The 26,609-nt window shown below is 44.9% G+C and overlaps 1 protein-coding gene and 1 pseudogene across 1 annotated transcript in view; both read left to right on the top strand.

Annotated features, from left to right (window-relative positions):
- LOC141104566 (uncharacterized) overlaps nucleotides 1-26,609 on the top strand; it is a 38,351-nt gene that overhangs the window by 4,452 nt on the left and 7,290 nt on the right. The window contains exons 2-8 of the mRNA XM_073594173.1: nucleotides 5,053-5,153; nucleotides 5,264-5,361; nucleotides 5,517-5,622; nucleotides 7,854-7,958; nucleotides 8,049-8,083; nucleotides 8,174-8,282; nucleotides 10,130-11,278. Of these exons, the coding sequence (XP_073450274.1) occupies nucleotides 5,053-5,153; nucleotides 5,264-5,361; nucleotides 5,517-5,622; nucleotides 7,854-7,958; nucleotides 8,049-8,083; nucleotides 8,174-8,282; nucleotides 10,130-11,278 (1,703 nt within the window). The remainder of the gene's footprint in view (nucleotides 1-5,052; nucleotides 5,154-5,263; nucleotides 5,362-5,516; nucleotides 5,623-7,853; nucleotides 7,959-8,048; nucleotides 8,084-8,173; nucleotides 8,283-10,129; nucleotides 11,279-26,609) is intronic.
- Nucleotides 16,927-26,488, top strand: LOC141104536 (uncharacterized; annotated as a pseudogene).

The raw sequence follows: 26,609 nt of genomic DNA, 5'->3' as shown, positions 1-26,609 counted from the left end.
GCAGTCCTGTACCCAGCGCTCTGTGTATTATGCAGTCCTGTGCCCAGGGGTCTGTGTATTATGCAGTCCTGTGCCCAGCGCTCTGTGTATTATGCAGTCCTGTGCCCAGCGCTCTGTGTATTATGCAGTCCTGTGCCCAGCGCTCTGTGTATTATGCAGTCCTGTGCCCAGCGCTCTGTGTATTATGCAGTCCTGTGCCCAGCGCTCTGTGTATTATGCAGTCCTGTGCCCAGCTCTCTGTATATTATGCAGTCCTGTTCCCAGCGCTCTGTGTATTATGCAGCCCTGTGCCCAGCGCTCTGTATATTATGCAGTCCTGTTCCCAGCACTCTGTGTATTGTGCATTCCTGTGCCCAGCGCTCTGTGTATTATGCAGCCCTGTGCCCAGCGCTCTGTGTATTATGCAGTCCTGTGCCCAGCACTCTGTGTATTATGCAGTCCTGTGCCCAGCACTCTGTGTATTATGCATTCCTGTGCCCAGCGCTCTCTGTACTATGCAGTCCTGTACCCACCTTTCTGTGTATTATGCAGTCCTGTGCCCAGCGCTCTGTGTATTATGCAGTCCTGTGCCCAGCGCTCTGTGTACTATGCAGTCCTGTGCCCAGCGCTCTGTGTATTATGCAGTCCTGTGCCCAGCGCTCTGTGTATTATGCAGTCCTGTGCCCAGCGCTCTGTTTATTATGCAGTCCTGTGCCCAGGGGTCTGTGTATTATGCAGTCCTGTTTCCAGCGCTCTGTTTATTATGCAGTCCTGTGCCCAGGGGTCTGTGTATTATGCAGTCCTGTTTCCAGCGCTCTGTGTATTATGCAGTCCTGTGCCCAGGGGTCTGTGTACTATGCAGTCCTGTACCCAGCGCTCTGTGTATTATGCAGTCCTGTACCCAGCGCTCTGTGTATTATGCAGTCCTGTGCCCAGCGCTCTGTGTATTATGCAGTCCTGTGCCCAGCACTCTGTGTATTATGCATTCCTGTGCCCAGCGCTCTGTGTACTATGCAGTCCTGTACCCACCTTTCTGTGTATTATGCAGTCCTGTACCCAGCGCTCTGTGTATTATGCAATCCTGTGCCCAGCGCTCTGTGTACTATGCAGTCCTGTACCCACCTTTCTGTGTATTATGCAGTCCTGTACCCAGCGCTCTGTGTATTATGCAGTCCTGTGCCCAGGGGTCTGTGTATTATGCAGTCCTGTGCCCAGCGCTCTGTGTATTATGCAGTCCTGTGCCCAGCGCTCTGTGTATTATGCAGTCCTGTGCCCAGCGCTCTGTGTATTATGCAGTCCTGTGGCCAGCGCTCTGTGTATTATGCAGTCCTGTGCCCAGCGCTCTGTGTATTATGCAGCCCTGTGCCCAGCGCTCTGTATATTATGCAGTCCTGTGCCCAGCACTCTGTGTATTGTGCATTCCTGTGCCCAGCGCTCTGTGTATTATGCAGCCCTGTGCCCAGCGCTCTGTGTATTATGCAGTCCTGTGCCCAGCGCTCTGTGTATTATGCAGTCCTGTGCCCAGCACTCTGTGTATTATGCATTCCTGTGCCCAGCGCTCTGTGTACTATGCAGTCCTGTACCCACCTTTCTGTGTATTATGCAGTCCTGTGCCCAGCGCTCTGTGTATTATGCAGTCCTGTGCCCAGCGCTCTGTGTATTATGCAGTCCTGTGCCCAGCGCTCTGTGTACTATGCAGTCCTGTGCCCAGCGCTCTGTGTATTATGCAGTCCTGTGCCCAGCGCTCTGTGTATTATGCAGTCCTGTGCCCAGGGGTCTGTGTATTATGCAGTCCTGTTTCCAGCGCTCTGTTTATTATGCAGTCCTGTGCCCAGGGGTCTGTGTATTATGCAGTCCTGTTTCCAGCGCTCTGTGTATTATGCAGTCCTGTGCCCAGGGGTCTGTGTATTATGCAGTCCTGTGCCCAGGGGTCTGTGTATTATGCAGTCCTGTGCCCAGGGGTCTGTGTATTATGTAGTCCTGTTTCCAGCGCTCTGTGTATTATGCAGTCCTGTGCCCAGGGGTCTGTGTACTATGCAGTCCTGTACCCAGCGCTCTGTGTATTATGCAGTCCTGTACCCAGCGCTCTGTGTATTATGCAGTCCTGTGCCCAGCGCTCTGTGTATTATGCAGTCCTGTGCCCGGGGGTCTGTGTATTATGCAGTCCTGTTTCCAGCGCTCTGTGTATTATGCAGTCCTGTGCCCAGTAGTCTTTGTATTATGCAGTCCTGTGCCCAGCGCTCTGTGTATTATGCATTCCTGTTTCCAGCGCTCTGTGTATTATGCAGTCCTGTGCCCAGGGGTCTGTGTATTATGCAGTCCTGTGCCCAGCGCTCTGTGTACTATGCAGTCCTGTACCCAGTGCTCTGTGTATTATGCAGTCCTGTACCCAGCGCTCTGTGTATTATGCAGTCCTGTGCCCAGCGCTCTGTGTATTATGCAGTCCTGTGCCCAGCACTCTGTGTATTATGCATTCCTGTGCCCAGCGCTCTGTGTACTATGCAGTCCTGTACCCACCTTTCTGTGTATTATGCAGTCCTGTACCCAGCGCTCTGTGTATTATGCAGTCCTGTACCCAGCGCTCTGTGTATTATGCAGTCCTGTACCCAGCGCTCTGTGTATTATGCAGTCCTGTGCCCAGGGGTCTGTGTATTATGCAGTCCTGTTCCCAGCGCTCTGTGTATTATGCAGTCCTGTGCCCAGGGGTCTGTGTATTATGCAGTCCTGTGCCCAGCGCTCTGTGTATTATGCAGTCCTGTGCCCAGCGCTCTGTGTATTATGCAGTCCTGTACCCAGCGCTCTGTGTATTATGCAGTCCTGTACCCAGCGCTCTGTGTATTATGCAGTCCTGTACCCAGCACTCTGTGTACTATGCAGTCCTGTGCCATTTGCCAATAAAAAAAAATATGTCCCCAGATTTTATTTAAAAAATGTGTTTACCTTAAGTTTATCGTTTCGGTCAGAAAATGTCCCAGTTGTTGTTCACTTGAAAAATAAGCAGTGGTGGTGATCACCTCTCTAGAGAAAAAAAAATGGCGGTCATCCAACCTGAACCTCCATGTCTATGTGTCATGATGCTGAGAGAAAGTCCTTGGAACTTGGAAAGTCCCTCCACCCTTGGAGGTCATTGAGAACCTTTATGACCACTTTTTCAATGACTGTACAATTTTTTTGTCATAATCTCTTGGTTTTGGAGTTCACCTTTTCCAGAAAATGCAGTCAAGGGGCCCAAGTAGGTTCTAAAAACCATACAGCTTTGTAAAATGTTCATTCATTTTATTGTCATACCTGTAGGCCATTTGGACCTCCTTGGAAGCCTGGCCCTAGTTAGCAACCTCAATGTCCTGCCTTGTTGTTAAGATGCAAAGTCTGCTGGTTTTCATCCATGTAATGCAGTAAATGAGTGTCCAAAGGTTTTCATGTCCTAGCAACAAAGCAGGACACGGGGAGTTCTAAGTGGGAGCTTTCTAAGGGGGGCAAATGGTCTACAGGTATGACAATATAATAAATGAGCGTGGAGCTTTAGTCAGAAAATGAATTCCTGATAGATCACTTCAGGCTGGCTCCTTTTGCTGTGTAAAACGTAAAAAAAAGTTTCTATACTGTTTTAAAAATTCAATAATTCACTGTCTCACCCTGTTCTGCACATGCTCAGTTGTTTTCCATTTAGGCATTTTTAGGTACTGCTGAATTTGTAGAGGCCGATTTGCTGACAGCCTTAAAGGGGTTGTAAACCCTCCTGGTTTTTCACCTCAATGCTTTCTATGCATTGAGGTGAAAAACCTATTGTAGTGCACCAGCCCCCCGTTTTTCTCACCTGAGCCCGGTCGTTCCCACGCCGGAGACGCGCACACCCTCTCTGGCTGGTGTCTCTGCTCTTGATTGGATAGATTGATAGCAGAGCAGCCATTGGCTCCCACTGCTGTCAATTAAATCCAATGATGCAGGTGATGATTTACAGCTTGGGGTTTTGGGCTTTAGCAAAATGGCAACCTCCAGCAAGAACAAACAGGAACACTGCTGGAGGCAATTTAAAGCACAAACTAATTTTGGTAGCATAATTATTAAAGTAGAATTTATGTTCCTTACTAAAGAACATTATTTTTTATCATGTTGTTATGGGTAAAGTTCCACTTTAAAGCGGAGTTCCAACCAGAAATGGAACTTCTGCTCATCCGGTTCCTCTACTCCCTCCAGTGTCACATTTGGCACCTTTCAGGTGGGAGCATATACCTGTCTAATACAGGTATTTGCTCCCACTTGTGGCAAAAGATCGTCACAGTATCCGCGGCGATATACGCCATGTCCGGACCCTCCTCCGCCCCCCCCCCGCTGTCTTCTGGGAGACACACAGGTCCCAGAAGACAGCAGCGACCACTCAGAAGGCGCAGCACGACTCGCGCATGCGCAGTAGGGAAGCAGGCTGTGAAGCCGCAAAGCTTCACTTGCTGATTCCCTTACTTAAGATGCCGGTGCCCCCACCCTGAGCTGAGGGATGGGTCGTCTTCGGGTGAGGACATCGCGGGCGCCCTGGACAGGTAAGTGTCCTTATTTTAAAAGTCAGCAGCTGCAGTATTTGTAGCTGCTGACTTTTATTTTTTTGCAGGCAGAACTCCGCTTTAACAAATCTGCACAGTTTTTTAATATCTACTGAGCCCCCTTGACTGCATAGGCCGGCCTTTCTCAACCTTTTCAACACTGAAGAACCCTTCAAATAATTTTGCTAAAAATGACTATATCTACAACTTATGATACATTAGTGTGATGGTCGGTGGGAAGAATGCTCCCTACACTTGTAATTGGAAACAGTTACCATCTTACATCAATGATGTCAGTGGGAACTTATCTGAGAGGCAGAATTTGCTCATTGCTCAAGTAGCCCTTAGCAACCTCTGGAGGAAACCTGGCTGAAAATCCCTGGCATAGGCTATCTTCTGGAATTGATGAACTTAGCTTTTAAAAAAAAGTGTGTGGTAATGTTGAAATGATCCCACTTTTAGCTGGGGAAATACGGTAAGGTGTATTTAGGATATTGTAAAAATACATATGTGTGATTTTATTGGTTCATTGTAGTGAAATCCTGTTAAATATGGAGGAGTGGGAGTATCTAGAAGGATGCAAAGATCTGTACAAGGACATCATGATAAAGTACCAGCTGCCTCTCACATCACCGGGTAAGAGGAGACTTCCATTTCTTGAGTATCGAGGATCCATCTAAATACACACATCCTCTGATATAAAGACATAGGAACAATGTATTCAGTCAGTGTGTTGTTTCCTACAGATGGATCCAGTAAAGGGAGCCCACTAGAGAGATGTCCCCGTCCTCTGTATTCCCAGGACTCCACATGGGAAGATCAAGATATTCCTCAGGAGGATCAGGTAGATAGAGCTGAGTTTATAAATCCTTTAGCATATCTGAGACCAAATAAACAACATGATTTACTGTATATGGCTGCTGGCGCTATATAACTCCTGTATAATAATAATAATATTGCTTATCTGAATAATATTCTGTATTATTTTGTATTTTCAAGATTGAAGATGTGATAAAATTTGAAGTAAAAGAGGATGAAGAAGAGATGTACATGACAGATGATGAGTCATGTAACGATGAGGAAATCCCTCCAGAGATCAGCACAGGTAATAAACGCTAATGCCGTGTACACACGGTCGGAATTTCCGACAACAAATGTTCGATGGGACCTTGTTGTCGGAAATTCCGACCGTGTGTAGGCTCCATCGGACATTTTCCGTCGGAATTTCCGACACACAAAATTTGAGAGATGGATCTCAAATTTTCCAACAACAAAATCCGTTGTAGTAAATTCGGAGCGTGTAGACAATTCCGACGCACAAAATTCCACGCATGCTCGGAATCAAGCAGAAGAGCCGCACTGGCTATTGAACTTCATTTTTCTCGGCTCGTCGTACGTGTTGTACGTCACCGCGTTCTTGACGTTCGGAATTTCCGACAACATTTGTGCGACCGTGTGTATGCAAGACAAGTTTGAGCCAACATCCGTCGGGAAAAAAACATGGATTGTGTTGTCGGAATGTGCAATCATTTGTACGCCGCATAAGTCTAGGTTCACACTTGCGCGGGCACAGCAGCCCTTTCATTTGAATGGGCTGCTGTGCCTCATGAAAACGCAGGGAAAAGGTCAATGACTAAGCACAGGTGTGTGAAACGCGTTTGCTGAAGCCACGCGAGTAGCGTGTGCATATCATGTTCCTGATTTTTATGAAACTTTAATAAACTACTATTTTTCTATGCTGGTCGTGCTGCCACCTTTCCTTTTTTGCTGTACATATCCTGGCTGTGGACCAAGGCTGTCACAGCAAGGGGAGATCTCAGATTTTACCTGGAGAGGTGCAACCTTTGTGTTATATCTTGCAGGGAAAAGGTCCCTGCTCCGTTTTTGAAAATGGAGCCCACACGGAAACGGCAAGTGCAGTGCGGTTCCCAGTGCCGGAAGCCAGGCTGCGGTTTATAGTGCGTGCGGGTGCCATTAGGATTAATTAGGAAAACGGCACCCCCACACATTTTCTAGTAGCAGCACGTTTTTCTATGCGGCTGTGGGAACAGGTCTGGTCCTGCAGAGGCAATCACCTGCACAGGTGTGAACCTAGTCTACATTCTGAAAAAAGAGTCCCAGATTCTGTTTCAATCGTTTTTATTAATATTTTGAGAACAAAAATAAAAAAAGGCACTGTGCAGAGCAGCGAACCATCCTCTCGTGCTCTATAGAGACAACAAGAAATGGTACATAAGTGGTGGGTAAACCGAACAACAGAAAATCTTGGCAATTGGGTTAGATCTTCTCTAAGGTCACAGGTAAGCACTTGGCCACCAACAAAAGTGGGTGAAAATGTAGCACTAGTGAGAAAACAGTGCTAGTAAACTGTGTAAATACATGAATAAACATATACATAAGTGATACAATCTAAACATAAATAAGTCCCAATTGTAAGACAATAGGAGACAAGTAATGAATCCCAAGTGGGTCAGTCCCAAGCAATGGCGGGTACACCACAAATGAAGGATTGTTCATATAAGGAGCCAGAGGCAACACAAAGTAAGGATTCTTCATATAAGGAGCCAGGAACACCAGGGTTAGTATCCGTAGCAAATGACAACAATAAAAAATGAGAGTGGGTACTCTTACTGGAACCAATGGACCTGGATGTCAGTGACACCAGGTCGGACAGGCATGGTTAACCGAAACCTCGGTATGACAGGAACAGTTCGGAGGATCCTGTAGTGTCAAACAGAGGGACAGGAGCAGTCAACAATGTCCTTGAGGGTCCACTATTCTCACACTGGAGTCACAACCATGGAGCCGCCACTGAGCCATGGATGACCGGATGGAAGGGTTGGGCAGGCTAGCAGTGTTCACCTTAGATCAAGCCACAACAATGAGTGGCCAGGGAGAAAATGAGAGTCCCAGATTCTGATTGTTCAGTCACTACAACAATCTCTTCTTCTCCCCCCTCCTCTGTCAGTAGACAGTAATGGGGAGACAGTATGTACCTAGTGGGGGAGTCAGGAACCATCAGCCTCTATTAGACTCCGGCTCTCCTCCTCACATCATGTCATTGTGTGTTACCAGCCAAGAGATGTAACCAGGAGGATCATAAAACCAGAGGATCAGCAGAAATGGGGTTTTTACTGAGCGGGGGATCAGCAGAGCTGAGGATTACTACTGAGTAGGGGATCAGCAGAGCTGGTGGTTACTACTGAGTGGGGGATCAGCAGAGCTTGGGGTTACTACTGAGTGGCGGATCAGCTGAACTGGGGGTTACCACACACACTCTCTGGGGTCTCTCATACATCTCAGTACAGGGGGCTTCACTCTCATCTTTATTCACAGACCCCGGAGACACTAGAGAGAATCCGAGAGATGTCAAAGCTGAGGAGGAGGAAGAAGAACATGTGAGGATTAAAGAAGAGGAAATGCCAATAAAGATCAGAATTGGTGAATAATGAACACGAAATGCAAAAAAATTCTTTATAATTTTCCACTTTTACATGAATGTTCATTAACTTTCCATGATTTTTCTAATAGGAGAGGAACATCACAAGATCTGTCACTATTATCAGGTAGATGGAATGTGATTGGCAGGTTGTAGCTCTTGTGTTCAACCCAGTCCAAGAAATTGCACAATATATTTTGCTTTTCTTGATATGTAGGAAGAAAACCAGTATGAATATAAAACCCAAGATATAGAAGACGAAGAGATAATTGTGATGGTTGATGAACGGTTTAAAGAGGAGGAAATTCCTACAGAGATCCGCACAGGTGATTAATAAAAACGAAATCAAGAAAAATAAAAAATCAACAGCTTATTTTTGAGGCCCATCCACTACCCGAGACAATGTTTGCATCTTCAGATTATCCTATGGAGCAGGCAGGGTCCCAGGAATCTCTGTGTAAATACTGACCATAGCTTCTGTGGTTGAATTTTTGCCCACCTCCACATGGCCTTTTTCCCTGTCTTGATGAGAGGAGAAAATTGAAGCTGAGAATAATACTTAATAATTTGTTTTAAATTCACTTCCCATAATGCATTGTGTTCATTTTCTGTGGTCCTGTTCCACAGGCTTTGCTACCAGTCAGTGTGATATAGTGATGGGAGATATCAGGTGAAATGTCAGCTGCATTTTACTGTTTTCCCACCCACTGACCTCCCACAATGCTATGTGGACACCTCAGCAGCTAATAAAGAGCTGCAAACGCTTTACTATGACACGCCAAGGTTGAAATGTTTTGGTGTGATTGTTGTACAGGAGGTGTCTGGATTTGGGGATTTCTGGGCAAGACACGTTTTTAAAAGTATGTACAAACTCTTACTGCCTGCTGCTACTGAGATGTTTTTTACAACTTGCCCACAGTACTGTTACTGCGAGTGGGCAGCAGCTGCAGGAACCGCGACACATACACACTGGGGCACGCTTGACCACTGTGTCTGGTGGAAGCAGTGGATCATGGAGCTTGGTACCCGTATGACCAAACATAGCGATCAAATTCATACATGTAAGCAAAACGGTCATGAATGGCTTCCATTCATGATTGTTTTACTTACTATTGTGATAATGTGATTGTTCCACAACTATCACATGGTAACTGGGCCAATCACAGCACCTTGTACCATGTGACTAGTTGTTAGCCAATTACAGATCACAATAGTAAGCAAGCTGCCATAAATAAAAGCCATTCATGACGGCTAAAACTACTGTTTTTAACAGTGAATCTCAACAGTGAATAGTGTAAAAAAAAAAATCACTGGTCAACCCCCCTAGAGTAGCACTGAATTGCTCCAATGAGAGTATGTAAAAGAATCTTAAAAAAAAAAAAAAAACTTAAAAAATAAAAATAAGTTGAAAAAATTAAATAAAATATTATTTAATCTTTTTTTTTTTTTTTTTTACATACTGTTAATAGGCGGTATCCTTTAGCACTGCCACACCAGTCATATGATGCTTTGCAGGGAAAAGAAACAGCACATCACTGTTGACAAGGACAGAGCTCTGCATTGTTTAAATATGCAGAGCTCTATCCTGTCTTCCTCCTCGACGATCAGCGGGTGCCTGTGTCCTGTCAGAAAGCCGCTACCCATCAGAATATGTAACAGAAGTGATGTTTCGGCACGGCCATCTTGGTACCTCAGCACTCGGCCGCAGTAAGCCTACAGTCAGAAGGCGGCAAGCGGAACGTCACTAAGGTTGCATTTTCTGATGGGTAGCAGCTTTCTGATAGAACACCGGCAGTCATCCATTGGCTGGCACCCGCTGATCGGCTTCTGCTGTGGCTAATCATAGCACAAGTGACGTGCGTGCCTCCTACCTGGAAGAGCAGAATCACATCTATACAGTATATACATGATTCTGCACAGCCGGCCCGCACTGTAGCAGTAAAGCTACAGTGCACGGTCGGCAAGTGGTTAATGTCCTAATAGATACATGGTATCACAAACAATTGCAACTATGCTTGGACATTTTAAGGCCAGGTCTTTCAAAGACTGTGTTCTATACATAATCAGTTACATTTAAAGAAATCAAGGACTTTTAAACTATGTATTTCCATTTAATGAGACAGAAGTTATTCCTTTGAAATTCTGATTTCCCTTTATGGCTGATTTCCTCCAGATGGACGACACGGCTGGGGGAATTGCTGGAAACATCCAATTGTCTCTCCAAATATGGGTACACAAGATGGAGACATTACAGCAGACACTTCATTATTAAACTGCATCCACCCAAATCGCTCTCCTGTAATTCAGAGCAAAGATCTGTTATCTGATCTCTCTACACATGAGCTGAGGTTTCCTGAACCCTCTAATACCATCACCCATCACACAGATTATAGAAGGGCTGAAACCCTCCCGTATTCACAACAATGTTTAACCCAGAGGGAGGACCTTACCACACACCAAGGAGGTCATGAAGTGGAGAAACGTTATTCGTGTTCTGAATGTGGGAAAAGTTTTGGCAAAAGATCTATTCTCTCTAAACATCTGGTGACTCACTCAGGGGAGAAGCCATTTTCCTGTTCAGAATGCGGGAAAAGTTATACCCAAAGATCAACGCTTGCTATACATCTGAGAAATCACACGGGAGAGAGGCCGTACTCCTGTTCAGAATGTGGTGACCGTTTTTCCCAGAAAGCCTGTCTTGTCTCACATCTAAAGGTTCACACAGGGGAGAAGCCGTATTCATGTGCAGAATGTGGCAAAAGTTTCTCTCGGAAATCCTCTCTTGCAAGGCATATAAAGTTTCATAAGGGGGAGAAGCCACATTCATGCCTGGAATGTGGGAAATGCTTTTCGCAGAGAGCCAAACTTAGTTTACACCAGCTAACTCACACAGGAGTAAAGTCATATTCATGTTCGGAATGCGGGAAATGGTTTTCCACTAGAGTACGCCTTAACTCACACCAGATGACCCACACAGGCGAAAAGCCTTTTTCCTGTTCTGAGTGCGGAAAATGTTTTACTGAGAGGTCGAACCTCATCTCACATCAGAAAATCCACTCGGGGGAGAAGCCGTTTTTCTGTTCAGAGTGTGGCGACAGTTTTGCCCGAAAATCGTCCCTTGTCAGACACATAACAATTCACACGGGGGAGAAGCCACATTCATGTACAGTATGCGGGAGATGTTTTTCTCAGAGAGCCAAACTTCTTTTACATCAAAGGACTCACACCGGGGAAAGGCCGTTTTCATGTTTGGACTGTGGAAGGAGTTTTACTGGAAAAGCATATCTTGTGAGGCATCAGACAACTCATAAAGAGAAGCCAAATTCCCAGGTAATGTCTCTGAATGGACATGAAAAAGTTTTCACGGGATAAAAAGAGGTTAAAATAAATGTTCAATACAACCTTCCATTTCCTTTTTTTAATTTTTACACACTGATCTTCTACTTCATCACCAAACTCTGTACATTCCATCAATGGATGGAACTTGGGCCAGAAATTTCGTTATCAAGGGGGCTTGGGGCAAAGATTTACGTACCTCAGCTGCGACCCTGTGCTAGAAAATGTTTGACACAACATTTTTGGAGTTGAACAGCCACTGGGCCTGTTCTCCTTGTCCTGAGGGTGGGCAATCCATCATTTAAGGCTTGTTTTTGATGTAACTGTGCTCCAGTTTGACACAATAACCGCACAATAATTTGTCAGGTTCTGTCAGTGGGTCCACTACCAGAGGGACGAGGTAATTCCTATAGCCTGTTAGACCCCTGTCACACTGAGTCGCTTTACAGGCGTTTTTAAATATAAAGTAGCGCCTCTTCTGCAGCCCCAGTGTGAAAGCCCGAGTTCTTTCACAATGGGGCGGTGCGTTTGCAGGACAGGTAAAAAAAAAGTCCTGCAAGCAGAATCTTTGGGGCGGTGGGGGAGCGGTTTATATACCGCTCCTCCACCGCCCCTGCCCATTGAAATGAATAGGCGCCGCTTTCAAAGCGCTTTGAAAGCAGCGCTAAGCGGACGCTTTTAACCCCTTCTGGGGGGTTAAAAGCACTGCTAAAACAGCATTAAAGTGCTGCTTAAACTAGCGGCGCTTTACAGCTAACACCTGCACCGCCCCAGTGTGAAAGGGGTCTTAAAGTGATGTTCTGTCAAGAGCAATGGCAAAACCATCCACCCGTCCCCACATGTCAGGGTGCTAGGTGTTATCCTGGATTCTGAACTCTCCTTTCGGCTCCACATCCAATCACTTTCCAAAGCTTGTCGCCTCAACCTCCGCAACATCTCCAAACTACATCCCTTTCTAACCAATGAAACCACAAAGCTCCTGATTCACTCCCTGGTTATCTCCCGCCTCGACTACTGCAACTCCCTCCTCATTGGCTTACCTTTAAATAGACTATCCCACCTTCAGTCCATCATGAATGCTGCTGCCAGACTCATCCACCTTACAAACCGCTCAGTGTCTGCTACCCCTCTCTGCCAATCCCTCCACTGGCTACCACTCGCCCAACGAATTAAATTCAAAATACTAACAATAAGTTACAAAGTCATCCACAACTCTGCCCCCAGCTACATCACTAACCTAGTTTAAAAATACCAACCTAATCGCCATCTCCGTTCCTCCCAAGACCTCCTGCTCTCTAGCTCCCTCATCACCTCCTCCCATATCCGCCTCTGGGACTTCTCCCGAGCCTCGCCCATCCTCTGGAATTCCCTACCCCAATCTGTCAGACTGTCTCCAAATTTATCCACCTTTAGGCGATCCCTGAAAACTTCAGAGAAGCCTATCCTGCCTCCATCTAACAACTGCACTATTTTCTCCATTAGCTCATCCCCCACAGCTATTACCCTTTTGTATAACTTGACCCTCCCTCCTAGATTGTAAGCTCTAACGAGCAGGGCCCTCTGATTCCTCCTGTATTGAATTGTATTGTACTTGTACTGTCTGCCCTAATGTTGTAAAGCGCTGCGTAAACTGTCGGCGCTATATAAATCCTGTATAATAATAATAATAATAATAATAATAATAATGTTCTGACCCACTGATTGAGGAACCAGATCTGGAACATATGGGAATGCCAGTGTGCCTGTTTGGTCATTGGAAGAGTTGAAGACAGTGTACCCAGGACACCCCGACTTCGAACAGTCAGAAGATGAACTGCTTCAGGACATTTCTCAACTCCTAAACCGTTTTTATTTATTTAACCACTTCCCGCCCGCCCTATAGCGGATTGACGTCCGGGAAGTGGTTGTGTTATCCTGACTGGACGTCATATGACGTCCAGCAGGATAACATGCCGCAGCGCGCCCCCGGGGGCGCGCATCGCGGCGATCGGTGGAGCGGTGTGTCAGTCTGACACACCGCTACACTGATCTTGGTAAAAAGCCTCCGGCGGAGGCTCTTTACCACGTGATCAGCCGTGTCCAATCACGGCTGATCACGCTGTCAATAGGAAGAGCCGTTGATCGGCTCTTCCTCACTCGCGTCTGACAGACGCAAGTAGAGGAGAGCCGATCGGCGGCTCTCCTGGCAGGGGGGGTCTGCGCTGATTGTTTATCAGCGCAGCCCCCCCTCAGATCACCACACTGGACTACCAGGGATGCCACTAGGACCACCAGGGAAGGGGCAACGTGGATGGCCAGGTATGTACCCCATGGCCATCCACATGTGCCCAATCTGTGCCAATCAGTGCCCACAAATGGGCACTGATTGGCACTATTATGTCCATGATATGCCCAGATCTGCCCAGCAATGCTCTATCAGTGCCACCTGTCATTGCCCATCTGTGCCACCTGTCATTGCCCATCTGTGCCACCTGTCATTGCCCATCAGTGCCACCTGTCAGTGCCCATCAGTGCCAATCTGTGCCCACCTATCAGTGCCCATCAGTGCCACACATCAGTACCACCCATATATACCAATCAATGCCACCTACGAGTGCCCATCAGTGCCGCCTATGTGTGCCCATTGGTGCCACCTATGAGTGCCCATCAGTGCCGCATATCAGTGCCCATCAGTGCCGCCTATCAGTGCCCGTTAGTGCCACCTCATCAGTGCCACCTCATTGGTGCCACCTCATCGGTGCCCATCAGTGCCGCCGTATCAGTGCCCATCTGTGCCGCCGTATCAGTGCCCATTATTGAAGGAGAAAGCGTACTTATTTACAAAAAAATTTAACAGAAACAAAGAAAAACTTGTTTTTTTTCGTAATTTTCTGTCTTTTTTTATTTGTTGCGCAAAAAATAAAAACCGCAGAGGTGATCAAATACCACCAAAAGAAAGCTCTATTTGTGGGAACAAAATGATAAAAAATTTGTTTGGGTACAGTGTAGCATGACCGCGCAATTGTCATTCAAATTGCAACAGCGCTGAAAGGTGAAAATTGGGCTGGGCGGGAAGGTGTCTAAGTGCCTGGTATTGAAGTGGTTAATCTATTTCAGGTACTTGTATAGCGCCGTCAATTTACACAGTGCTTTACACATATTTATTTTACATTAACATTATTCTGGGATTTTTTTTTTATCAGGAGGAAGCTTGACCAAATGCTTCTGGGTGTCTGATATGGTCGCCAATCTAACAAATTGGTCGTCTGTGAAAAGGCAGGGCATTGTGTGGAGGAAATACCGGGCAACAAGTATGACAGGAGCTGTGTGGGTGAAGATAGTGATAAACAGATAAATTGCCCAATCGGTGAAGAGTGCAGTGAGCGGCTGAATGTCAAATGCAAGTGCAGAGTGCAGCCAATCAGCGTCAGTGGACGCATGCAGCACATGGTTTTGACATTAATGCTTCGTACACACACATACACCGCCATTGCTAAGGAACCTGACGGCCATCTTAAAGAAGTCCAACTTGAACAAGTAAATGTAATTTATTTTAATTTGCAGGTAAAATTTTTCATTGCAGTCATAGTCCTTCTGCTGCACTCCTGAGTGGGGTGGCAACTCGGGAGCCAACTTCATGCTACTTAATTCCCCAAAATATAATATCCTAACATTTGTCCCTATGGAGTTCAGTGTTTAACCGTTTGCCGCCCGCCCAACGTCATATGACGTTGTCGGGTTTGAGTGGTGATATATGAATGATGCCTGCAGCTACGGGCATCATTCAGATATCTTCTTTTAGAGCTGGCGATTCCCTTCACCATAAGAATAATCATAGTGACAGTTCAGCCGCTTGATCGTCCTTACAGGCAGTGGGAGGGGACATCCCCCCCCCCCCCCCCTGCTGCTTCTACCAACTCGCCTGTGCGATCGATGTGCCAGAGAAGGGATCTGCTGGCGTCGGATGCTGACAATAAGATTTACGGAGGATCAGATGGTCCCCGGAGTCTCTATGGATCTCAGGCTTCCCAGCTTAGAGGTGAGATGTGGGGACTTATTGACCCCAGATCTCCCTGTAAAGAGGACCTGTCATGCCATATTCCTATTACAAAGGATGTTTACATTCCTTGTAATAGGAATAAAAGTGATAAAAAAAAAAATGTAAAAAGAAAGCATCAAACTAAAAAAATTAACAATAAAAATAAAATTTAAAGCATCCCTGTCCATGCGTGCTTGCTCGCAGAAGCGAATGCATACGTAAGTTGTGCCCGCATAAGAAAACAGTGTTAAAACCACAAATGTGAGGTATCATTGCGAACGTTAGAATGAGGGCAATAATTCTAGCACAAGACCTCCTCTGTAAAAACATAAAACCTGTAAAAAATGTTAAAGAGTCACCCATGGGGATTTTCAAGTACCGAAGTTTGGCGCCATTCCACGAGCGTGTGCAATTTTGAAGCATGACATGTTAGGTATCAATTTACTCGGCGTAACATCATCTTTCACATTATACCAAAAAATTGGGCTAACTTTACTGGTTTTTTTTTTTTTCAATGCATGAAACTCTTTTTCCAACAAAGAAAACGCGTTTGAAAAATTGCTGCGCAAATACCGTGCGAGATAAAAAGTTGCAACGATCGCTATTTTATTCTCTAAGGTTTCTTCTTCTAAAAAAAACATATATAATGTTTGGGGGTTCTATGTAATTTTCTAGCAAAACAAATGATTTTTACATGTAGGAGAGAAATGTCAGAATTGGCCTGGGAAGAAAGTGGTTAAGGAAACGCTCTCCCTTCTACACACTTTTCGAGCGCCGCCATCTTTAATCGAGAAACGGCGTGTGAATCTCTGCCAGACTTACTTTTCAAATAAATCGTCATTTTCACTTATATGGAAGGGGGAAGGAGGCAGGACCTTGAAAAAAAATGGGTAAATTTCCACTGTAAAGAGACCCTGTCACTTTGCATATTCCTTTTTGCCCGTGGAGTGTGTACACATGTGTGGCATCTCGCAAATGACCCCTGAGATAGTGACATCCCAGGAAGCACACATACATACACACAATGGGTGTGGGGAGAGTTTCATCATCCTGACCATATGTATTATAAGCCTGGAGGGAGGGAGGTAATTGAGGTGTTGTCAATAGCAACCAGACAAATCCTCTCAACCCTTAACCAGCATTAAAATAACTCCTGCTGATAATTGCTTGGCCATTTAATAATAATGCTATTTGATACGTTTTACATGCTATTACACTATTATTTTCATTACTAATAATTATAATTCTAACTCAAGCTCGGATCAGATACATGCAGACCATTCTCACACTCTCCTGCACCCTCCCTTTTCCAAACATATGAAAAGCTCCTCCCACTTCCGCCTAGCGTCACTCTGGCCTCTGTTGTGCGTTCCACGGCCGCACTTCCGTTACACTCTCTGACGGGTCGCCACTTCCTGGTTTCTATTGTGAAGTAGAGGCTGCGCGGTGGCCATTTTCTTGTAGCCGGAGTGCTAACCCTCTTTTGCTATATCCTTGAAAAGAGAGTACAATCATTCCTCTAAGCCCCCGAGTGCAGACAAGTTAATCCCTGATTAAATTTAGTGTCGGGGTTTATTTATTTGTTTTTTTTATTATAGTCCTCAGTGCCACAGGCGGCCATTTTTCCGTAGCCCAGGTGAGCTGTTGGGGAGGAGTTCTTGTAGTTTAGGAACTTCCTGGTTGGGGTGTGGGGCTGCAGAGTGTGTACACAGAGAGGAGGAGGAGGAGGAGGTAATAATGTCTTTTTTTGTTATGATAGATGGGGGTCCTAGTATTGTCTATAGATTGGATGGAGGGGGGGATGTGACCTGTTGGGTTGGGTGACATATCCTTTGTACAGCACACAGTCAGGGGTCAGCAGGCTCTGCACTGGGGGGAATTAGCCTCTGGTGTGTTGGGGTCTCTAGTGCTGGACCAAGGCAGAAGAGGTGTCCCCTTTGGGAGCTTTAGTGGGAGGGCGGCGCAAAACAGATGGTGCAAGAACTGCAACCTATGCTGCCGCAGTACTTAACAGATCATTGGGGGGGGGGGGGGGGGGCACTTTGACCTTTTTTGCCCCTGAGTGCTAAAGAAGCTTGTCCCGCCACTGGGGGGCACTATAGAGTTCAATATTTCTAAAGAGGACCTGTCACTATTGGACGGTGTCGTTTGGCACAAGGAATGCACAGGGTACATATTATGGTCTTGGTATAATTCATCCTCTGAGCACCCAAACCCAGGGTGTATATAGCATAACGATCATGGCTTCAACTCAAGGCACTTTCCCCTGCGTTTCGAAGTGCAATATGGCCGCCTCTGAGGTTTCTGCAGTGTGGATGTGCCACATACACTAATTCTCTCATCAAGATTCACAATCAGTAAAGGCCCTTACACACAATATGAAAATCGGAAGTAAAATTTCATCCGACAAACCAGCTGATGATTTTCGGATCATTAGTACTAAGGATGAGCTCAGGCGTGTTTGCAAACAGCACGTGCACAGCCCGCCAGGAAGTCGGCACTGCGGAGCGCTAATCACAAGCAGTGAGACATTGTCCCCATGTGCGGCTGCAGAGATCAGGAAATGTCTCACTGCCTGTGATTAGCGCAGTGCCGACTTCCTGGCGGGCTCTGCACGTGCTGTTTGCGAACACGCCTGAGCTCATCCTTAGTACGGTGCTTTCGACAGCCGATTCTCTTTTTTTCACCAGACAAAAGCTGGATGTGCAGACTATACCATTTTTGTCGTACATGAACTCAACATCCGATTTTCGTTTCATCAGTACGGTTTTCGTCCGAAAAAAAAAATAGTAAAAGCAAGACTACGCCTGCTCTGCGTCATTTCTGAAGTTGTATTCTGTCGTACGAGAATTTTCGTATGGTGAGTAACCTCTTCACTTTCGACCTGAGACTAGCATGCAACAAAAAATGGACGAACGGTGGTCCAAAAATCTGATCATGTATACAGGTCTTAAGAATAGGCTCGGGCGTGTTGGGATCGAACCCGCCAGGAAGCTGGCACTGCACACCGCTAATCATAGGCAACGTGTGTATGTGCAGCTGCTGGTCGGGAAATGCCTCACCGCCTATGATTGGCATTGTGCAGTGACAGCTTCCTGGAGGGTTCGATTCGAACATGCCCGAGTCCATCACTAAGAGCCCTTTCACACAGTAGCGTGTTCGCGGTAAAGCACCGTTAGTTCTAGTGGCACTTTTTGGCCGCTAGCGGCACGCTTTTAACCCCGCTAGCGGCCAGGAAATGGTTAAAAAAAAAATTTAGGTCCTGCAAGCGCACCGCCCCAGTGTGAAAGCACTGGGGCTTTCACACTGGGGAGGCATGAGAGACGCTTTACAGGAGCTATTTTTTCCACCAAAACGCCTGAAAAGCTTCTTCAGTGTGAAAGGGGTCTAACAATCAGAGGGAAAAACATGGACAGCACATTAAAGGGGTTGTAAACCCCCCTTTTTTTTTTTAAATAACAAAACTGTGCAGTTAGTTTTGCACAGAGTGGCCCTGATCTACCTCTTTGGGGGTCCCCCGGCGGCGCTGGTAGCTCCTCCCCATATCGGGTGTCCACGCTGGAGAAGCACTCTTGTTGGAGGACACTCGTGCGCGTGCGCTCCTGAGTCCTGCTTTTGTGTGTATTAACACAATGCAGGACTCGCCCCCGCGTCATTGGATTGATTGACAGGCAATGGCTGCGCTGCTATCAATCTATAAAAATCAGGACAGGAGACACCAGCTAGAGTTGGTGTGCTCATTCTTAGCCTGAGGAAGACAGCTTTCAGGTAAGGAGTGAGGGTAAGGCCTCGATCACAAGGGCACACTATAGTCTATGTCCATGCAAGGACTGTGTTTACCCATGTGGAGCTGCACAGGTGTTCGGTGCTTCTCCTTTTGTGTCATGTGGGATGCAGCAGCTGCACGGACACAGCCGATGGTCCCACCTGACCTGCAGACAGTGTGCATTCGGTGCTGTGCATCTGCTTTAAATAATACGCCCATGTGAACGAGGCCTAGGGCTCTGTTTCCACTAGTGCGACTTGTCATGCGACTTTGTACACATAAAGTTGCAAAACAAGTCATAGCCTATTTATTTCAATGGCACTTGCCCCAATCTTTGTGACCTAACCACTTATCCTTAGGTGGATGTCATATGACGTCCTGGACTTTAGGACTCAGTTCACACTGGTGCGATGCGGGAAACCCTATGAATCCAGTGCGGGTTCCCGCATCGCACCTGAATCACCGGTGGTTCACACTGCCCTATGCGAACCACTGAGAGTGGCAATACAAAGTTAACGATACTCCCAGATCGGTTTGCAGATCGCATTGCGAAATGTGAATTCGGACAGAAATTGGATCGCATGGGTGTTCTGGTGCAGACAAAAAAGAGGGTCCTGCACGGGTTTGGTCCGAATGCAATGCAAATTCAGCCATACAATTTGTATGGCTGAATTTGCATCGCACAGACATCGCATGTGATCTGCACAGCAATGCTGTGCGAATCACATGTGATGTCTGACATCGCACCAGTGTGAACTGAACCTAAGTGGTGTTATCTGAATGATGCCTGCAGCTGCAGGCATCATCTAGATATCTTTTTTCAGCAGGTAATTCCCTGGAATGTAAAAGCAATCATATCGGCTATTTAGCCGCTTGATTGCTTTTGCAGAAGGGGACCACCGGTGCTGCTCGCCCGAGCGATCGTGGAGCCGGAGAATAAATCCGCTGGCGGTGGCGGTTTACCATAAAGCTAGCCGTGGTCCCCAGCCATCTCTATAAACCTCAGAGACCAGAAGAGATGTCATGACATCACTTCCAGCGCCGACAGATGTAAACTCTGCTATTTTTTTGCTGGAAAGCCTGAGATCGTTTTTTTTTTTATCTCAATCTCAGGCTTTCCAGCATAGAGGAGAGATGTGGGGACTTATAGACCCCACATCACCCTGTAAAGAGGACCTGCTATGCCCTTTTCCTATTACAAGGGATGTTTACATCCCTTGTAATAGGAATAAAACTGATTAAAAAAAAAGAGAAAGTGTAAAAAAATAAATAAAATAAACAATAATTTAAAAAAAATGTAAAATGCTTCCATCCCCTCATGCTCTTATGCAGAAGCAAATATATACGTAGGTCATGCCGCATATTTAAATGGTGCTCAAACCACACAATCATTCTAGCACTAGACATCCTCTGTAAACTGGTAGCCTGTAAGAATTTTTAAAGTGTCGCCTATGGAGAGTTTTAAGTAACAAAGTTTGACACCATTCCACGAGCACGTGCAATTTTAAAGCGTGACATGTTAGGTATCTATTTATTGTGTTTTTTTTTTTTCTTTTATATATATATACATATAATGTTTGTGGAGTTTGAGTGATTTTCTAGCAAAAGATTATGATTTTTACACGTAGGAGAGAAATGCCAGCATTGGCTTGGGCTGGAAGTGGTTAAAGTCCTTTGATGCAACTTTCTTGCGACTTGAGTGCCAGAGTTTAAAGTCGCACTCCAAATTTGCACTCGAAATTGCGCAAAAAAATATTCAGGTGGTTTTTAAGAGTATAGCTTTCCTGTAGGAATTAATGGGGCTGCGGGCTGCATGCACAGTACAAACTGGCCATTTTTAAAAGAAAGGCTGTGTGCTTCGTAGAGGGGCACACAGTCATCATCGCTGAAGGTATTGTACTTGTGGGATGCGCTCAGGGAGTATAGGAAAATTGGACAAAGGTAATGGTGTATATTAAGCTGGCCTTAGGTGGCGCAAAATCCAGTGGCAATTTGACATGTCTTGTGGCACCACTTGTCTATTGTTCATATGCGCCACACTCGAGTTTGAAGGTTATCTTTTTAATACTGACCCCATCCAGAAATATAAGCCAGAAGGACCTGGTTGCTTCTTATCACTCCCCTCTCTGCAAAGAATAGACTCAGCATTCCAATCTTTGCAATTACTGGATGTTTTAAGGCTCCTTTTAAATGTACATGTGTATTTGTATGGACACGTATGCTGTCTTGCATTTCTTATTATAATATGCGTTCTTATCTACATTTCACAAGGTATTTACTTTAAATAAAAACATCAGAGCTTTCTTCTATATATGTTTAAATATCTATTTTGTATTTGTTCTGGTTTTAGATTTTTCATTTTATGGTTCAGCTAACACAGCTTATTAGAAGGCCAAAGAGTTTACAAGGACGTGACTAAGGATGGAGAAGGACCAGGGTCACGTGTCTGAGAGGATAATAAACCTCACCCTGGAGGTTATCTACCTGCTGACTGGAGAGGTGAGGAGGATTCTGGGAGGTCACATGACATCACTTTTATCTCTAATAATAAAACACAGACCTGACCGGGGAGGCGAGGAGGATTCTAGGAGGTCACATGACATCACTCTTGTCTCTATTAATAAGACACAGACCTGACAAGAGAGGTGAGGAGGATTCTGGGAGGTCACATGACACTTTTTAATTACAAAATTACTTAGACTTTATTAATTGGATACAATAAGAATATTTAGACCTGAATGTTTTAATTTAAAAGTTTTGCTTTTGTATATAGAATTATATAACTTTCAAGTTATCTGATGGTTTGATGGCTTCCAACATGATGAAGACCCAAAGTCCCGGTATGGATCCTCCATCTCACTGCCTGAGAATGAACAAAAAGGTTGAAGAAGTCACCAGTGAGATCATTGAACTGCTGACAGGAGAGGTGAGCGGTGTCGGGAATTCTGGGACATTATCCAGTAACAGACAAGGGATGTGTCTGGATGGTGACTGTATCATTGTGTGTGTCAGGTTCCTATAAGGTGTCAGGATAGTACTCTGCTATTCTCCATGGAGGAGTGGGAGTGTTTAGGAGGACACAAGGATCTCTACAAACACGTCATGATGAAGAACCGGCCACCCCTCACATCACCGGGTAAGAGGGGTAAGGAGACTTTAATTTCTTGTAAAGGAGAGTAGATTATTGAGTATCCACTTAGATACACACATCCTCTGATATAAAGACATTGAAAAATCAGGGAATTTAACCTTCACCATTGGTGTGTGCCACTAAGCAGATAGACCTGTTTCAAAGTGAAATAGAAACTGGTGCATGGTCTGCACCTAATTAACAAAGAAAAGGCGTTAGTTTTCAAAATAGAAAACTGCTGTAAATTACCACCAGGTTGGACCTGGAATACGGAATGTGAGCTGTCACCAAATGGCTCACATCCCTCTCTCTGCTCCTGCAGTGATTACATTGCACAAGCAGAGCCTGCAGTGTTAACACCCTGCCTTTTCTCTCCTGCATTGAGCTGAGTGGGGGGTGAAGGGATGGGCAGAGGAATCCAGAGAATGCAGATCCAACTGTACTGCTGTCTGTGTTGTATCTATCAAAGGCATGCCATTGCACAGGTAACAGATTGATCATAATTAACAAATGGGGTTTGCGCCATTTTGTTAATTAGGAGCAGCTTCTGCTCTGATTTCTCGGTTTAGAAAAGTGGCACAGACATTTTATAATCCCCCCTTCTCCCATTGTATTTAGTCAGTGTATGTATTTCCTACAGATGGATCCAGTCTGTATCCCCCAGAGAGATGTCCCCATCCTCTGTATTCCCGGGACTCTACACAGGAACATCAGGAGATCCCTCAGAAGGATCAGGTAGATGAAACTAAACATTATATATTATTTTTAGAATTCTCAATCTGAAAATATAATAAATACTGTATCTGTGTTCTTTTTTTTTGTAAATGTAAGAATGAAGAGCCATATCTGAGAGTTGATGAACAATGGAGAGAAGAAAAAGCAGTAGAGCTGTATATGACGGGTGATGATCAATGTAGGGATGAGGAAGTTCCTCCAGAGATCAGCACAGGCAAGTAATTAAACACTAAATCCGGAGAGGAGTCCCAGATTCTCCTTGTTCAGTCACTACAACAATCTCTTCTTCTCCCCCCTCCTCTGTCAGTAGACAGTAATGGGGAGACAGTATGTGCCCAGTGGGGGAGTCAGGAGACATCAGCCTCTATTAGACTCCGGCTCTCCTCCTCCCATCATGTCAGTGTGTGTTACCAGCCAAGAGATGTGACCAGTCTCCCCCCACACACACTCTCTGGGGTCTCTCATACATCTCAGTACAGGGGGCTTCACTCTCATCTTTATTCACAGACCCCGGAGACATTCGGACAATTGTCAAAGTTGAAGAGGAAGAAGAAACACACTTGAAGATTAAAGAGGAGGAAATTCCTATAGAGATCTGTGTAGGTGAGTTCTGTTACAGGCAGAAGTCAAGTTTTGTGCTTATGAGCCTTGTGTTCCATATGGAGGCACCGATAAAGATCCTGTATTCATTTCAATGGACAATAAACATCCTAGCTGCATTAATCACAGATCTACAGTCCTTATCCACCTACCGACCAGCAACGTACTGGTACGTCGCTGGATTGTAAGGGTAATATCTCAGTCATCACTTCGCAGCTATGGCCGAAATATTATTTTTCTCAACTGCTAATTCTGAAGCTGGTAAAATGAATGATTACTTTCACAGGCGGTGGAAGGGGGTCCCTCCCTCCTGCCGCTGCCTTTACCGAGCTCTCCCGAGTGATAGGGGGGCCCGGTAAGGATTCCATCGGTGGCATCTGGTTCCTGAGACACAGTGAGAGGAACAGATGTCATTCCTCCCATGTGTGACGTCAGAAAAAAGGCAAGGAGGATCCTGGGAAGTCACATTACATCTCTCATCACTATTAAAGTGGTGTTCCGGACGAAATTATACTTTTTAAATAAAAATACCCCTATAATACACAAGCTTAATGTATTCTAGTAAAGTTAGTCAGTAAACGAAGGTCTGTTTTGTTAGTTTATAGCAGTAGTTTGTTATTTTAAATAACTTCCAGCAGGCCGTGGCCATCTTAAGTGTGGGCATCTGAAGCCAGACTGTATTTCTTCCTGGATCTCATCCTTGCAGATCTCGCACATGCTCAGTGCAGCACAAGCAGTGTAATAGGTTTCAGGTCAGGTTTCCATAGCAACGGCCGTTTCAGAGGAAGTTGCCGCCCCTTCCCAGAAGGCATTGCAAACAGGAAATGATGCGATGGGCCGCGGCCAGGGAGGAGGAAGTGAAAAATGAATACAACAGATATACAATAGGTGCTGAGAAAAAAAATTAAAAAGTATCCAATTTGTTTACAGTGCGCAGTTTAGTGAGAGATGCTGAGGAGTTGTAAAAGTGGGTGGAACTCCACTTTAATAAACACAGACCTGACCGGAGAGGTGAGCAGGATTCTGGGAGGTCACATGACATCACTCTTATCTCTATTAACAAAACACAGACCTGACCAGAGAGGTGAGGAGGATTCTGGGAGGACACATGACATTACTCTTATCTCTATTAACAAAACACAGACCTGACCAGAGAGGTGAGGAGGATTCTGGGAGGTCATGTGACATCTCTCTTATCTCTATCAACAAAACAGCTGACCGGAGAAGTGAAGAGGCTGTTGGGAGGTCACATGACATCACTCTTATCTCTGTTAATAAAACACAGAGCTGAACGGAGAGGTGAGGAAGATTCTGGGAGGGCACATGACCACTCTTATCTCTAGACATGTGCAATTCGTTTTGTAACTAACCAAAATTCGGACGAAAAAAAATTATGGATTTCAACTAATACGAAAGAATTTATAACGAAAATAACAAATGAATTTGGCAGGATTCGTTAATTCATTAAAGGTTTAATGAAACAAAAGGTCAACTCGGAGTAAATCTTACAGTCCATTAAGCAGATTCATTTTGTGCTGGAGGTTGGATTACTGACAAAGTGCATTCTTGAGAAGTGAGTGAGAAGGGTGTTGTATTGTATTTGAGCAGAGGAGAAGAGATATTGTCATTGTGTGTGTAAATGGATTCAATAAACAAATGACTTTCCGAACTACGAATCGTTATCATAAATATATATACATACATAAATAACAAATTATCCGAAAACAAATTAACTTAACAGAACAAATATAACAGAACAAAATTTTGTATTTTATGAATGAAAAATGAAACAAAACAACATTTTTCGCCGTGCACAAGTCTACTTATCTCTATTAAAAAAAACACAGACCTGACCATAGAGGTGAGGAAGATTTTGGGATGTCACATGACATCACTCTTATAAATTTGATTGGGCTCAAATCACACCAAGGACGTGCATGCAGCAATTTTGGAACTGCACTGCAACTGGATCGCATGGTTGTTTTGTACAATGCAATCTGGTGCCTGCAAGTGCACTGTGTTTGCGACCTGCGTTTGGGCTGTCGTTAGGATTGCACTGAAACCAACTGCAATTCGCAAGGCAGTGCAATTTGAATGCAGTGCAGAAAACACGCATGGATTGCTGTGTTTCCCGCACAGCATTAGTGTGAACCTAGACTGAATGTGTTGTGTAGCAGGTGTGCCTTGAACATGAGACTGGTTGAACAGAATTACAAGTGTGCATTTAAATGTTTGACAGGCAGTCCGCTTTAATGTGCACAACATGAATTATGACCAGATTTTTTTGTTGGGGAAAATCCAGTTAACAGTTATTCAAACACATCTGAACTTAAGATTAGAGCCTCCCGACTGATCCCACTCAGAGAACAGTTTAAATATTTCATAGCATGCTTGGCTCTTTCAGCATTATAGAAATATGATCCTTGTTATGATTCCTAGGTAGGTTCAGATTTAGAACATTTTTAAATACAGTATGTCTGGAGATGTTTCAGGAAATGCTTTTAAAAACAGTGACTTTGGTACTGTGAGGTATGTGGTTGGCAGTGTTAATTTTGACATTAAATTTCAATTTAGTTTTAGCCATAGTCTTTTGACTAAAATGCCATTTTAGTTTTAGTCTTATTTTGGTCATCTGAATTGTTGTAATTTTAGTCGATTAAAATAGTGTTCAGTTCATCAATGATAATATTTTCATTGACGAAATTAACACTGGTGGTTTAATGGCAATGTTCAAAAATCAGTTACATTTAGCAATTTTAACTGCTCCTCACCTATATACTTATTCTTCTCAATTTCTTATTCCTCTAGATAGACCACTTGACTGGAATAACCTGGCCAAATGTCCAGTTTTCTGCCCAAATGGTGAAGCTGATGGTGATAACATTACAACAGATTGTCCAGGAGAAGACCCCATTACCCAAAATTTCTGCGTAGTACTTAATGGTGAAGATCCATCATCTAATCCCTCTACATATGAGGGATCTTTTGCACATAACTCCACTCTCAATAGTGATCATATACCTCAGCGAATGGATGAATTGTCCCCATGTTATGAGTCTGGAGAATTT

Source organism: Aquarana catesbeiana, linkage group LG08 (assembly GCF_042186555.1).
Source record: "Aquarana catesbeiana isolate 2022-GZ linkage group LG08, ASM4218655v1, whole genome shotgun sequence".
Classification (NCBI taxonomy): Eukaryota; Metazoa; Chordata; class Amphibia; order Anura; family Ranidae; genus Aquarana; species Aquarana catesbeiana.
The sequence above is the reverse complement of the archived record's forward strand: the minus strand, read 5'-3'. Positions and strand labels throughout refer to the sequence as shown.